Below are 12419 nucleotides of genomic sequence, written 5' to 3' on the forward strand. Positions count from 1 at the left end.
ATCGCTCACATCACTGTTGATAATATCAGAGTGAATTTTGAACGTTTTGTAAATGCTAAAAATGAAGGAAACTGCAGTTGAATATTTCACGTGAATTGACGTTGAAAACATACGTCAAACAAAAGCAAAACTCCTCCGTTAAACTCACACTGACAGGAGCGTTTTCTCAACTTTTCCTCTGAAATTGAGCCTATTCACTGGCAACACTTTTGTTTAAATTGTGAGTTGTATTTCTGTAAATAGGTTGTTAGTCAAGCGTAATTTCCTGTATTGTTGAGGGTTTTTTTTATAGTGTGTTCCAGCTCCTGTGATTAAGAGTTTCCATAGTGTTGTATACTTTCCGAGGAAAAACAAGTGCCATTCTGGAACTTTTGTGATAGGAATCTTCAGACCGGATTTGCTCTCAGTATCCTCGAGCATGAGCAAAAATGCTGATGTCACTGGTTATTTTTACCACGTGGGAAAAATCGTCGTATCCGAAGTTCCTGGTATCTAAGACGCTGGGTTCATCTACCCTCCATGCTCCCTCTCTCTCTCTGCAGTTTCCTGTTTACCTCTCTCTCCCCTCTCCGTGGACATGTTGCAAAGCTAAATTAGAAGCGTTACAGAAGTGCCACGGTATTCACACTCATAAAGGCAACAAGGATGGAGAGAATGGGAGGAAGGAGGGGAGCGGCGGCTCGACGTTAGGTCTGACGTGACTCGCCCGGAAGCTGAGATGCGGTTTGGCGTAATCACCTTTCACCATGGCAACCAACGTGCATGTGTGTGAGGGAGCAAAACTGAGTACCTGATAGAAAGGAGGATAAAGAAAATGAACAGGAAGTTTCTAAAGGTCGACAGGATACGGTTTTATTTCTATCCATTCAGGATGTGAGTTGAACTTGTTGATCTCTGAAGTAGCTGCTGCTAGAGACCTTTTTTAGTAGTTCCTGTTATCTTCATCATAATAAAGTGATAGTTTGTCGCAATGCATCCAAATATGACCACCAGGTATTGACCATCATCCCTCTTCTTGTCCTTTCTTTCTCTCCATCACCTTTCTTACTTCCTCTCTCTTTCTCTCTTTTTCCTGTAGGTCTCCAACCTCCCTCCACCCCTCACCTCCCTGTGGACCATAGGACCGCCCCGTCATCACCCCCCTGCGGAAGGACTCCCGGATCATCCCTAATTCCTCGTCTCTCTCTCTCTCTCTCTCTCTCTGCCCATCTCCTACCTCCATCACTTTTCCTCTGTCACCATGGGTACCAGGAAGATATACAAAGTACTTTAGTGCCCTGAAGCAAGGCATTTCTCTGACACAGAATGGACAGGTGTCCTCGGGTGTTGAGAGGGATAAATCGACCACATCGACATTCACAGTGGAAACGTGGGATACATGACTGATCCAAAGACTATGGTTCAAACCGCCTCCTAATACTTTGAATGAAGACTAGTGGATTCTGGGAGCTCTGAAGTGCCTTGCCCAAGGAACGCCGGCAGGGCTTTTTTCCTTCACATCATTGACTTCTTCTTTAGTTCACCCTCGTAGTGCTGTTTTAAACCTAGAGGGCTGCGTGTCTTCTTCCCGTCTTCCCCGTCCGTCACTTCCTTCCCCTTCCCTCTTTGTTTTCTCTCTTTGGTCTGCCCACTCGGCTTCCACCATTCGCCCCTCCCTCGCAACGGCCGTCCTCCCCCCTCGCCCCCGCCCCCAGTCATCCTCCCCCTCTCCCTCCACCTCCTCCGCCCCATCCTCCCCCCACCACCACCATCACCACCACCACCATTCTCACCACCACCAGCACCACCATCACCACCCCCAGCTCCCCTCCTCCCCCCCTCGCTTCCAGCCTCCTCCCTTCTCCACTTCCACGGTAACCATGGCGTCTGCTGCCACCGCCTCCTCCTCACCTTCATCGCCCTCATCGTCTGCAAACGGCAGCGCCCGAGAGCACCTGCTGGCGGTGCGACGGCGCACCCCGCATGGCCGGCCGTACACGATCGGACCCGACAACCTTCGCAGTCTGTCGGTGCAGGGCACAGTTGAAACCTCCACGCCTGGGTCCTCCTCCGCTATGCAGTCAGCAAACCAGTCAGAATCGACGGGGGTGGGGCTTCAGCGAGCTAATAGCGACACAGACCTTGTGACGTCAGACAGCCGCTCATCGCTCACGGCGTCTACGTACCAGCTGACTCTAGGCCACAGCCACCTGGTCATCTCGTGGGATATCAAGGAGGAAGTGGACGCCACCGACTGGATCGGGCTGTACCACATCGGTGAGCAAACTCAACATCGCCCCCCCCCCCCTCGCTGAAGTATGGACCAGTCTGCTTCAGGAGGGGGGCTTTAACATCTGTGTTTTGAATTTAAACGAAGACGTACATGCGACACAACAAGGGCTGTTGATACATTTTATTATTGATTAACTCCTCAGTTCTTATGTTTTTAAGAACATGCTAAAAGATAGAGGCAATGCAACATCTCGGCATAAAGTCAGGCAAAACATCAACATTCTCACCATCCTCACCATTCACTAGAACCCAAATAAAGGGCCTGAATTGTTCTTGAATTGCAGAGTATCTGGTTAGCCCCAATATTTGATAGCGTCTAGGACCAGCTATGATACTACAAAGATGATATATCTGTCTGGAATGTGAAGAAATAACAGATGAAATTATGTAAAAGTCATTTGTGTGTTATATTCCAAAGATATCTATTTAATTTAGCATGCTAACCAGTTAGCCCCTAACTAATTTGTTGGGTGATAGACCACTAGTGAATAGCAGAAAATGGAGACTACTGTTAGCAGCAGTTAGCAGCTACACTGGTGATATGCTGCCTTATTTTATTTATTTATTTAATCACTAAACTTCAATTATTATTGAGGTTTTCTGGGCCTGATACCTTAAACAAAAATCCACATTTTCAGACAAATAATTCACTGTAACATCACCCGCACAAGACTTTTCTAGGTTTTCGTTTTTTCCCGTCCAGGAAGCTGTTAATTGTGCCTCCCCTGTGGTCTATTCTTGCTTGCTCATCGTCATCACTTCCCCTCATCTCTCATTCCGATGTTGTCTCTCCCTCCATCTGTCTCCCTGTCTGCACGTCCGTCCTGTCTGTGGTGTAATAAAAAAATTGCTGTAGGATAACGATACGACAGCGAGGTTGCGACTTGTAACTCATCTCCTCAAGGTTAGAGCATTACATCAGCCCCACTGCTGCCACATTAACCGGCTAATGGATTGTGTGTGTGTGTGTGAGAAAACGACGATGAGAGAAAGGGAGGAGGTTATTGTGAAGAAAGTGATGCTGACTCAGCATCAATATCATTTAAGAGCAGTGTGTTCCTTCTGACATTACACTCTCTCTGAAACACACACACTCACACATCATTTTGAACGTGTGAATTAAATTTTACAAGCAGATGTTTGTACCTACTTGGAGGGACTCGGGAACATTATGGGCATTACAAGTTGCATTTTCTTTCCATTTCCCTGTTAGCTTTAATCACAAGGGTACGTTTATTAATGTAAGGGACCGTCAACAAATTATTCGGATCAGGAACCCTCTTGAAAAAAGAAATAATGCAGCATCTTCTCTTTAATCTACTATTAAAGAGCCATAAAAATGTAATATTGTGTATCCCAAATTAAATGTGCAATCAGCTCTGCATCAGAGTTAGTGCTGATTGCTGCTAACAGTAGCTACCATTAGCTAGTTAGCTCAGATAGCAGTGGAGCTAGTGGTCCAGACTGTGAGCACCAAGGAAGTGTGGGTGCCCTCCCTCTTTTCTGACTCTGAATAACGTTCGTTCAGTCCCTAAATTGCAGTAAAACTCATCTTTTTGCAGCAGGAAACATTAGGAATTGTGTGGAGAGTGTTTTCTGTCCATACAAATCAAAATAATATGTATATTCAAGTGTGTTATTTATTTCCCTGCCTTTATAGCATTGATCCAAGTCTATTTTTCCACTGGCTGCTATTGTTACTACTGATTCATTCAGAGTTTAATGTGAAATAAAAGCCTCTCTCTGTTAACAGTCTGCTGGGCTTGCTGATGCCCTGTAGCTCTCAGGCTCAGGTGTAAATGAGCAGCTTTCAGCAGCCAGTGAAAGACACTCCATTTAAAAAAAAGCTAAGGTCATCTCAAACCACAGGTGACCCATTTTGTGTGAGTGTGTAAATGAGAGTGAGTGCCTGTGGACAATCCCTTATCCAGACAGAGATAGAGAAAGTAGGGAAAGGTGATCCCTCCAGCCTCCGCAGCTCTCCAGCAGTATTGACCTGAAGGCAGGGGGATTTCTGGGGCGGTTCTCCCCAGGGGAGAGCACTGTTTCCAGCCTGGCTGACGGCCATGCTCCCCTGGAGCCGGCTGAGCTCCATAATAACCCCTCGCTGCTGTCTGACCTGTGTGTGTGTGTGTGTGTGTGTGTGTGTGTGTGTGTGTGTGTGACTGTAGGTTATAAGGATGATTGCAGGGTTACCCAGTCAGACAGGTGTGTGTGTGTGTGTGTGTGTGTGTGTGTGTGTGTGTGTGTGTGTGTGTGTGTGTGTGTGTGTGTGTGTGTGTGTGTGTGAGGAATACTTATTTGCTGTCACTAACAAAGGCTCAGGGGTTATTGATGTGACCTAGTGTGACAAGAGGGCAAAGGTTGTACTGTATATAATATATGTGTGTGTGTGTGTGTGTGTGTGTGTGTGTGTGTGTGTGTGTGTGTGTCTGTCTGACGGACAGCAGCATTGATTCATCAGGACACGGGCCATTTGTCACAGGACGAACACATAAATGTTTGATGGCTCAACAGGCCCAGACGGGGGTTTGGTTTATGACCTGAGGGCAGAGTTTCCCTCAGGAAGCAGTTACCTCCATCCCGATGGTTCGTCAGCACATCATGCTCCCTCTCTATCCTCTCCTGTACAGTCTTCCCAGAAACATACAAACAGTGCTAAAATGCAAATAGTTTTTCTTGACTAATCGATTATTTTGTCAGTCCATAAAATGTCATAAAAGGTTTTTCCAAAGTCAACGATGATTGTCATGATTAAGAAACAATGAAATATTCACATTTAGAAGCCAAAATCTGAGAATTTGTGACTGTTTTCTTAAATAATGACTCAAAACGATTATCAAAATGGTTGCCGACTGATGAAATACTTCACAGATTATCGATCAGCTGACTAATCATCCCATCTCTTGCCGAAATAGTTAAACTGCAGTTTGCTCCAGGCTGTGCGTCAGGCTGCAGCACAGGTTAAAAGGCTATTGACAGATGGACTCTGTGATTGGCAGCTCGACAGTGACTGATGGACTTAATTACCTTTCAGGTGATAATACTGTTAAATCCGGCTGTATAGCATGGAGGCATTAAAGCTTACTTAGTTATCTCTGTCATTACTCAGAGTGGGCCTGGTTATTGGAAAAGGCCTGTGATGTCCTCTCATCTTATTAAGGAGCTCAAACGTGGGATCTTTTTGTTGTTGTATTTGCAGCTTTGTGTCACTCAACAGTTGTTTTCATTCGAAACGTTGTGCAGATGTAACTGCGACAGAATGAACACAGTGAGTTGGTGTACACCTAAACACGCTGATCATTATTTTTGCTGCTTTTGTCTCCATCGTTTCCTCGCACTCTTGCCTTTAGTGAACCAGCAGTTTCATTAAAAACTTCCAGCTGGTGGTGCTCTGCATAAATCACCGTCTGGCTGAGGTGGTTGTGCATGCCGTCGCCTCGTTAAGTGAGTCAATGGCTCACAAGCCGCTGGTGCAGTATGTGACCTTGCTAAATGTTCCCTGCTCCCCATGTCTCATTAACCATTAACATCTTACACCTGTTGGCTAAAGGACGGATAAACAAATGTTCAACTCATGAGAGTAAATGCGTGTGTTTGTGTTTTACAGATGAGACGTGTGTGGCCAACGTGTGGGACTCCAAGAATCGCGGCGTGAACGGCACCCAGAAGGGACAGATCGTGTGGAGGCTGGAGCCGGGACCCTACTTCATGGAGCGTGAGTGTACTTCATGGTCTCTGCATTCTTTAACTCTGAGAAAATAACCCTGACGATCGTTTTTTGGTCTCTCCACAGCGGAGACTAAGGTCTGCTTTAAATACTATCATGGCGTAACTGGAGCACTGAGAGCAACGACACCTTGCATCACCGTCAAGAACCCTGGAGTCCTGGTACGTCCATCTACATCGTCCTACAGTCACACAGATATCTCTTTTTTTCTCTCTATGAATCCGTCAAATCCTTAATCATGATTTGCTCTCGTCGTTGGCTAAACATCGGCATACTAACCGGGCATGGCTGTAGGCTATGGAGGACTGAAATAAAATCAGTTCATCTATGCGATTGGTCGATAAACCAATAGGTGAAAAGGAAAGCAATGTAAAAAGAAAAATACAGAAATAGATGTGTTTGGAAAATAAATAAGGGGGAGTTCAAAGAGAAGATGATAAAGAAATAGATACAGAATTAAACAAATACATCTCTAAATGTCTAGATGTTTCCAACAATGTTCAAACATAGAGAAAATCCCACTTTCATTAAAGGTAGCAGTGCCTTTCATTTGGTCGCCTGTCGCTTTAACTTCCAAGTAAGCGCCCGGTGATACAGCTGAGAATGGGGGGGAAGATAACATGGATGAAATCATGAGTTAGCCTGTCAACCAAAACAGCAATGTGACTCTGCTTCCTCTGCTCAGAGTCGGTGTAAGAAACTTTATTAGTAACTCTTAGTTCACAGTGCTGTGATACTTTGGTTAACTTCTCATAAGATTCCTCAGAAGGACTCTGAAACAGTCAATAAATATGAGTCCTGGTTATCAGGTTATCCAGATCAGCACAGGTGGTAAGAAAGTCTTCTGGAAGCTTGAAATAAGACGGCAGGGATGCAGTCAGAGTCAGTGAATGGAGAGAGGCTGATGGCACTGAGCTGTCGGCAACAACAAACTGAGACGAAGAGACATTTGTTCCAGTTGAGTCAGCTCGAATCAGAACTCGTAAAATCCTCTCCCTCTCTTTGATTCCTTTAACAAACTCTCAGCTTTATTTTTGCGAAGTCAGTTGCTCACACTGCTCTCCTGTTGGTCGTCTTCCCATCAGGTGGGCAGTGAAGGCCAAGTGGAGGACCAATCAGGGACCGAGCACTGTCGGAAACTAGTCAGCTTCACCCTATCAGGTGAGAGGAACGAGTCTGTGGGACTGTGGCGTGGCTGTAGTCCAGTAGAAAAAAATGCGCTGACGACTGTGTGTTCTCCATCCACCACCAGACATCCGGGCGGCGGGCCTGAAGAAGGGCATGTTCTTCAACCCCGACCCCTACCTGAAGATGTCCATTCAGCCGGGGAAGAGGAGCGGCCTCCCCAAGTTCACCCACCACGGCCAGGAGAGACGCTCCTCCATCATAGCCAACACCACCAACCCAGTGTGGCACGGGGAGGTCAGCGCTCACATACATGCACTATAGCATCGAAAATAAGTTAAACGTGTGTCAATGCACTACATGGTGTCCTGATGTATATAAATGGGTCTAGTTTCTGTCAATTTTTTCCTGTAGAAATACACCTTTGTGGCTCTGCTGACCGACGTGTTGGAGATCGAGGTGAAGGATAAGTTTGCCAAGAGCCGACCAATCATCAAGCGGTTTCTGGGTCAGCTGATCATCCCAGTGCAGAGACTCCTGGAAGGCCCGACGGCTGAGTGAGTTCACGCACACATCCGTACATTCACCTCTGAGAACACCTGACCTTCAGCTTTTAACCTCAGTGACCCAACGTTGTTCAGTCAATACGAAGTCAATATGTATCAATCAGCTCATTGTTAAGGCATTGATTTGATATTGATCCACAACTGAGGAGATCATGTCCTCTGCTTGTGTTTGATGTGTTTGATGTGTGTGTGTGTGTGTGTGTGTATGTGTGTGTGTGTGTGTGTGTGCAGTGATCAGCCGGTCAGCTACAGCCTGTGTCGTCGTCTCCCTACGGATCACGTGAGCGGCCAGCTGCTGTTCAGAGTCGATATCACCTCCACGGGACAAGAAGGTGTGTGTGTCTTCATTATACATACTTAAATTGATGCATATGCTTTAACTTCCCCTAAACTATTTGCCGTGTCTGTTCTTCTTTGTACTTCTTCTGTCCCTCCACCTTCCTGTCAGAAGCTTCCCCAGACACCGGGGGAACTATCTTGGGTGGCGCGGTCAACGGCGACCCTGGCAGTCCCTCCGATGACGAGGACCTCCCTCATGCATCCTCCTCGTCACGTGTTGCTTATGAACCCTCCCCCACGGGCTCCGACGAGGGCTCCCTGATAGTCAATGGTGCTGGTTACTATGGCGATGACAGCGTTTGGCGGGAGCCGGGGCAGTTAGGGGAGGATGACCTGCTTCCTATGGCAGTGGGTGGCCACACCCACCGGCAGGTGTCGCTCAACGACTACCTGGATGCCATCGAGGCTCCCAGGAGCCCAGGAGACCGGCCTTTAGTGGGGCCCTCTCCAAAGCTCCGCTCCAGCTTTCCGACGGACACTCGGCTCAATGCAATGCTGCACATAGACTCAGATGAGGATGAGGAGCACAGGGAGCAAACGCAGGAGGCGGGGACACCACAGAGTACGGACTCACCGAGGAGACCGGCTACATCCGAGTCTCTGGGGAATGAAGGTTCAAATGCAGAGCCACAGGGGTCGAATGGGACTGGGACTGGGAATGGACCAGAGGCAGGTTCCCCTGCTGGTGCTCAGCCTGCAAGTGAGCCTGCAGGAGCTGAAGGTGGAGCTGCAGAAGGTGCAGCCAGAGACCAAACACAGGTACCAAACAACGGGAATGGAGAGGTCACTGGAGCATCGCCAGAGGCTGCAAATGTTGCTGGAGAAGCGTCCGCAGCTCCCAGCTCCTCGCAGGCATCTGGAGCTGAGGGGGTTGCAGCACCTGCTCCGGGGGAGTCTGTGGAGGAGTGTACCTGCCAGGAGCCGAGCAGCATGGGCGCAAACCAGGAAGTCATCTGCACGTCCTCACTTGGTCCACTTTCACCCATTCAGGTGAGCAGCTGGAGATCAGGTCACGAAATATCAAGAAGGGGGGAGCTTTTTTCCTAAAATGTCTTCTTCTCTCTTCAGGAGGTGGACACAAGAAAAGAAGTGGCTCCGAAGGCAGAGGAGGAAGGGGCGGAGTCGTCGAGCAGCGAGGCGAACGGGCCAGTAGCAGCAGCTACTCGGCCCAAAACGGACCGAGGAGGAGGAAGTTCAGAAGCTGGTAAATGTTATTTTTAAAGTTTCATTCCCATTTTTTAAGGTAAAAGTCAGTCCATAATAATTAAAGAACCAACCTGTAATTTTGTGCACTTGTTTACTCAAAATGTTGTTTGAATTAAAGGAGTGACGGCAAGCGGTGGGGACGGGCAGGATGAGGAGGAGGAGGAGGAGGAGGAGGGAGGCGAGGTGTGGAGGAGGAGGCAGTCCATGCAGGCCTCTGGAGGCCAGGAGGTGTGCAGCGCCAGAGGGAGTCCCAACGGAGCAGCAGTGGGGGAGAGAGAGACAGGTAAGACCTCCATATATCCAGTCAAAAAATAACTTGTGTATTAGTTTTATTTCCACACACTTCCTGTGCAGCTTCACTCCTCTATCAGGTGCGACTGAGCAGCTCCAGCAGAGCAGCAGGAGGTTAATGGGTTCAGTCAGGGTCTCTTTAATGGTTGTTATTAAGAGAATCAAGTGTATTAATCATTCAGTGACTGGCACCACCTCTCTTCAACTCAGTGAATAATGCTCCTGTTGGATGTGAACACAGCCTTCCATTTACACACTGACTAGCTTATTGGCTGAGCTTTTCTACGCCGCTTTTTCTTCCTGTTTTGAGTGTCAAAGTCAAAATATTGACTTTAAGTACGCTGACAAAAATCCGATCCGGGAGAAACATCCCCAACACAAAATCTGCACCGGAGTCTCTCCCCTGCGTCAAGAGGATTGAGCGATCAGGGAGTATTAATAAAAGACTGGAGATTTATCCAGATCAGGACAAGTTTCCTGCAGCTGCCAGGAAAAGCTGCTGGCTCACACTCATGCTTATCTAACCTTGTGACAGTATTAGATAATAGGCGGTAACACTGCTGTGATTAAGGGGGAGATGAACCAGCTGTAGGACATCAGAAGACATTTCTGCCTTTTTCTTGATTTTGGTGACATCATGTAATGTGTGTGTGTGTGTGTGTCTGTGTGCAGGTGCCACAGCTCAGGTCAATGGCCACCAGTCTGTTCGCTCCCTGCCATCAGTCCGCCATGACATCAGCCGCTACCAGAGAGTGGATGAGCCACTACCGCCCAGTAAGCGTGTGTGTGTGTGTGTGTGTGTGTGTGTGTGTGTGTGTGTGTGTGTGTTTTGGTTGTGTGGTTTAATTCATTCCTATAATCTTAAAGGGTAAACACATATGGTTACCTTCCACTGCAGCAAAGTAGAGAAATCTTTGACCTCACATCAAATCAATTCCTTCCATAGGTTAGCTCACCATTGTCTTTGCATCTTGAGAATGGTGCATGGTGACTGCATTACCCACAATGCAACATAGCGCCTGCAGCATAACAGATGTATTAAATCAATTATACGTACAAAAGTTCTGGATCTTCCTTTCCTTGCTTTTGTGTGTTCTTACTTCCATCTAATGTGTGTGTGTGAACCAGACTGGGAGGCTCGCATCGACAGCCACGGTCGGATCTTCTACGTGGACCACGTGAACAGAACCACGACATGGCAGCGCCCCACCGCTCCCCCGGCCCCACAGACCCTCCAGAGGTCCAACTCCATACAGCAGATGGAGCAGCTGAACCGCAGGTCAGAACACGCAGATGATTGAACTCCAAATACCAGCAGCGGAGTTTAAAAAGTGGGTTATTAACACACGCGTCCTCTCTAGGTATCAGAGTATACGCAGGACGATTACAAATGACAGCAGACCAGAGGAGCATCCGGCCAATGAGCTGCCGCCAGACGAGACTGACATGCACCCTTCCATCCCAGGTAACCACTGCACTGCATCCTGGTCTATGTAGTCTGTGGAGTTCCAGAGGCTTGATTTTTGTTTTTGTTTGTGTGTCTGTTTCAGAGCTGCGCAGGGACAACAGCGTGGCTCCGTCCAGCTCCTCCAGGTCTCGCCTCACCCTGCTGCTGCAGTCCCCCAGCGCCAAGTTCCTCACCAGCCCCGACTTCTTCACTGTGCTGCATTCCAACCCTGTACGAGCGCTCGCTTTCTTCTTCTTCTTCTTCTTCTCCCTCGTCTCTGTTTTCCCCCCACTTCCTCATTCTCGTAGATCACACAGTGGTATTTGTTTTAGGAAACTGCAAAACATTCGAACTCTGCTGACTACACACACTCGTTAAGGGACCGTATGAAAATGATTAGGGATTTGGAAACAGGGAGGGTTGTGTGTCTTTTGGGGGGATTTCTGTTCTTTTTTCTGCTCTAAGATGTATAAGTTTTATTTTAAATCAACACTGCCCCCCCCCACTACTGTCCCTCATACAAACCATAGCAGCAGTAATTACAAGACAGCGGGAAAGCTCTTAACAAAACCTCTCTCTCTTCTCTCTGGTGGATGTTTCCTCTCTTTTTTCTGTCTTTCCCCCCTACTTCCTCCCTGGCTCCTCTCTCTCTCAGAGTGCCTACCGTATGTTCACCACCAACACGTGTCTGAAGCATATGATCAGTAAGGTTCGTCGGGATGCTCACCACTACGAGCGCTACCAGCACAACAGGGACCTGGTGGCCTTCCTCAACATGTTCGCCAACAAACAGCTGGAGCTGCCCAGAGGCTGGGAGATGAAGCACGACCACACCGGCAAGGTGGGGACGCACCCCTGTGTCCATCAGGGTGTCTCAAAGTCTCAATTAACTCAAAGGGTTAGAGTAGATAAAGAAGAAAATCTGAATATTGTTCAGGAGGCTGTTATTTACACTTCCTTGTTTTTTTTTTTGTGCATACGAATGCAGCCTTTCTTCGTGGACCATAACTGCCGCGCCACCACCTTCATCGACCCCCGGCTGCCTCTCCAGAGCACTCGGCCCCCCAGCCTCCTCGCCCACCGCCAACACCTGACCCGCCAACGCAGCCACAGTGCCGGGGAGGTCAGCCCACGACGACTGGTAAGACGCACACAGATGCGAACTTGGTGTATCCAGCTAACATTCCTATCCTTGACAACATGCCACAGATCAAGGCCGTTATGACTTTAGCAGGATACATTTATTGCTGTGGTGGTTTGTAACGTTACACTTTGTGGTAGCCTGACATCTCCTTTAACGGCTCCTCTAACTAACCACAGCTACTATACACAGTCGCACAGGGCTGGACTGGTAATCTGGCATACTGGCCATTTTCCCGGCGGGCTGACCATCCTCAGGGGCCGATGCTGTTGGAACGGCCTACAATTTAGAGGGGGCGGCCTA

The 12419-nt window shown here is 48.0% G+C and overlaps 1 protein-coding gene across 8 annotated transcripts in view; it reads left to right on the top strand.

Moving 5' to 3' along the window:
- Nucleotides 1-12419, top strand: part of hecw2b (HECT, C2 and WW domain containing E3 ubiquitin protein ligase 2b) — a 33400-nt gene that overhangs the window by 7891 nt on the left and 13090 nt on the right. For 6 of the 8 annotated variants that reach the window (XR_005073398.1, XM_037091724.1, XM_037091729.1 and 3 more), the window contains 16 exons: nt 1079-2256; nt 5882-5989; nt 6068-6162; nt 7087-7162; nt 7254-7423; nt 7541-7683; nt 7924-8024; nt 8141-9021; nt 9100-9235; nt 9356-9520; nt 10201-10302; nt 10657-10807; nt 10890-10993; nt 11079-11206; nt 11631-11816; nt 11964-12116. Coding sequence is in view for 7 of the 8 variants with exons in the window: in XM_037091724.1 (XP_036947619.1) it covers nt 1860-2256; nt 5882-5989; nt 6068-6162; nt 7087-7162; nt 7254-7423; nt 7541-7683; nt 7924-8024; nt 8141-9021; nt 9100-9235; nt 9356-9520; nt 10201-10302; nt 10657-10807; nt 10890-10993; nt 11079-11206; nt 11631-11816; nt 11964-12116 (3096 nt within the window). In the remaining variant the exon portion in view is untranslated. Of the gene's footprint in view, nt 1-1078; nt 2257-5730; nt 5750-5881; nt 5990-6067; nt 6163-7086; nt 7163-7253; nt 7424-7540; nt 7684-7923; nt 8025-8140; nt 9022-9099; nt 9236-9355; nt 9521-10200; nt 10303-10656; nt 10808-10889; nt 10994-11078; nt 11207-11630; nt 11817-11963; nt 12117-12419 lie in introns of those variants that run through there. The other 2 variants (XM_037091728.1, XM_037091730.1) reach the window with 2 other exon arrangements.

The sequence above is a fragment of the Acanthopagrus latus genome, chromosome 24 (genome assembly GCF_904848185.1).
Source record: "Acanthopagrus latus isolate v.2019 chromosome 24, fAcaLat1.1, whole genome shotgun sequence".
In the NCBI taxonomy this organism is placed as follows: Eukaryota; Metazoa; Chordata; class Actinopteri; order Spariformes; family Sparidae; genus Acanthopagrus; species Acanthopagrus latus.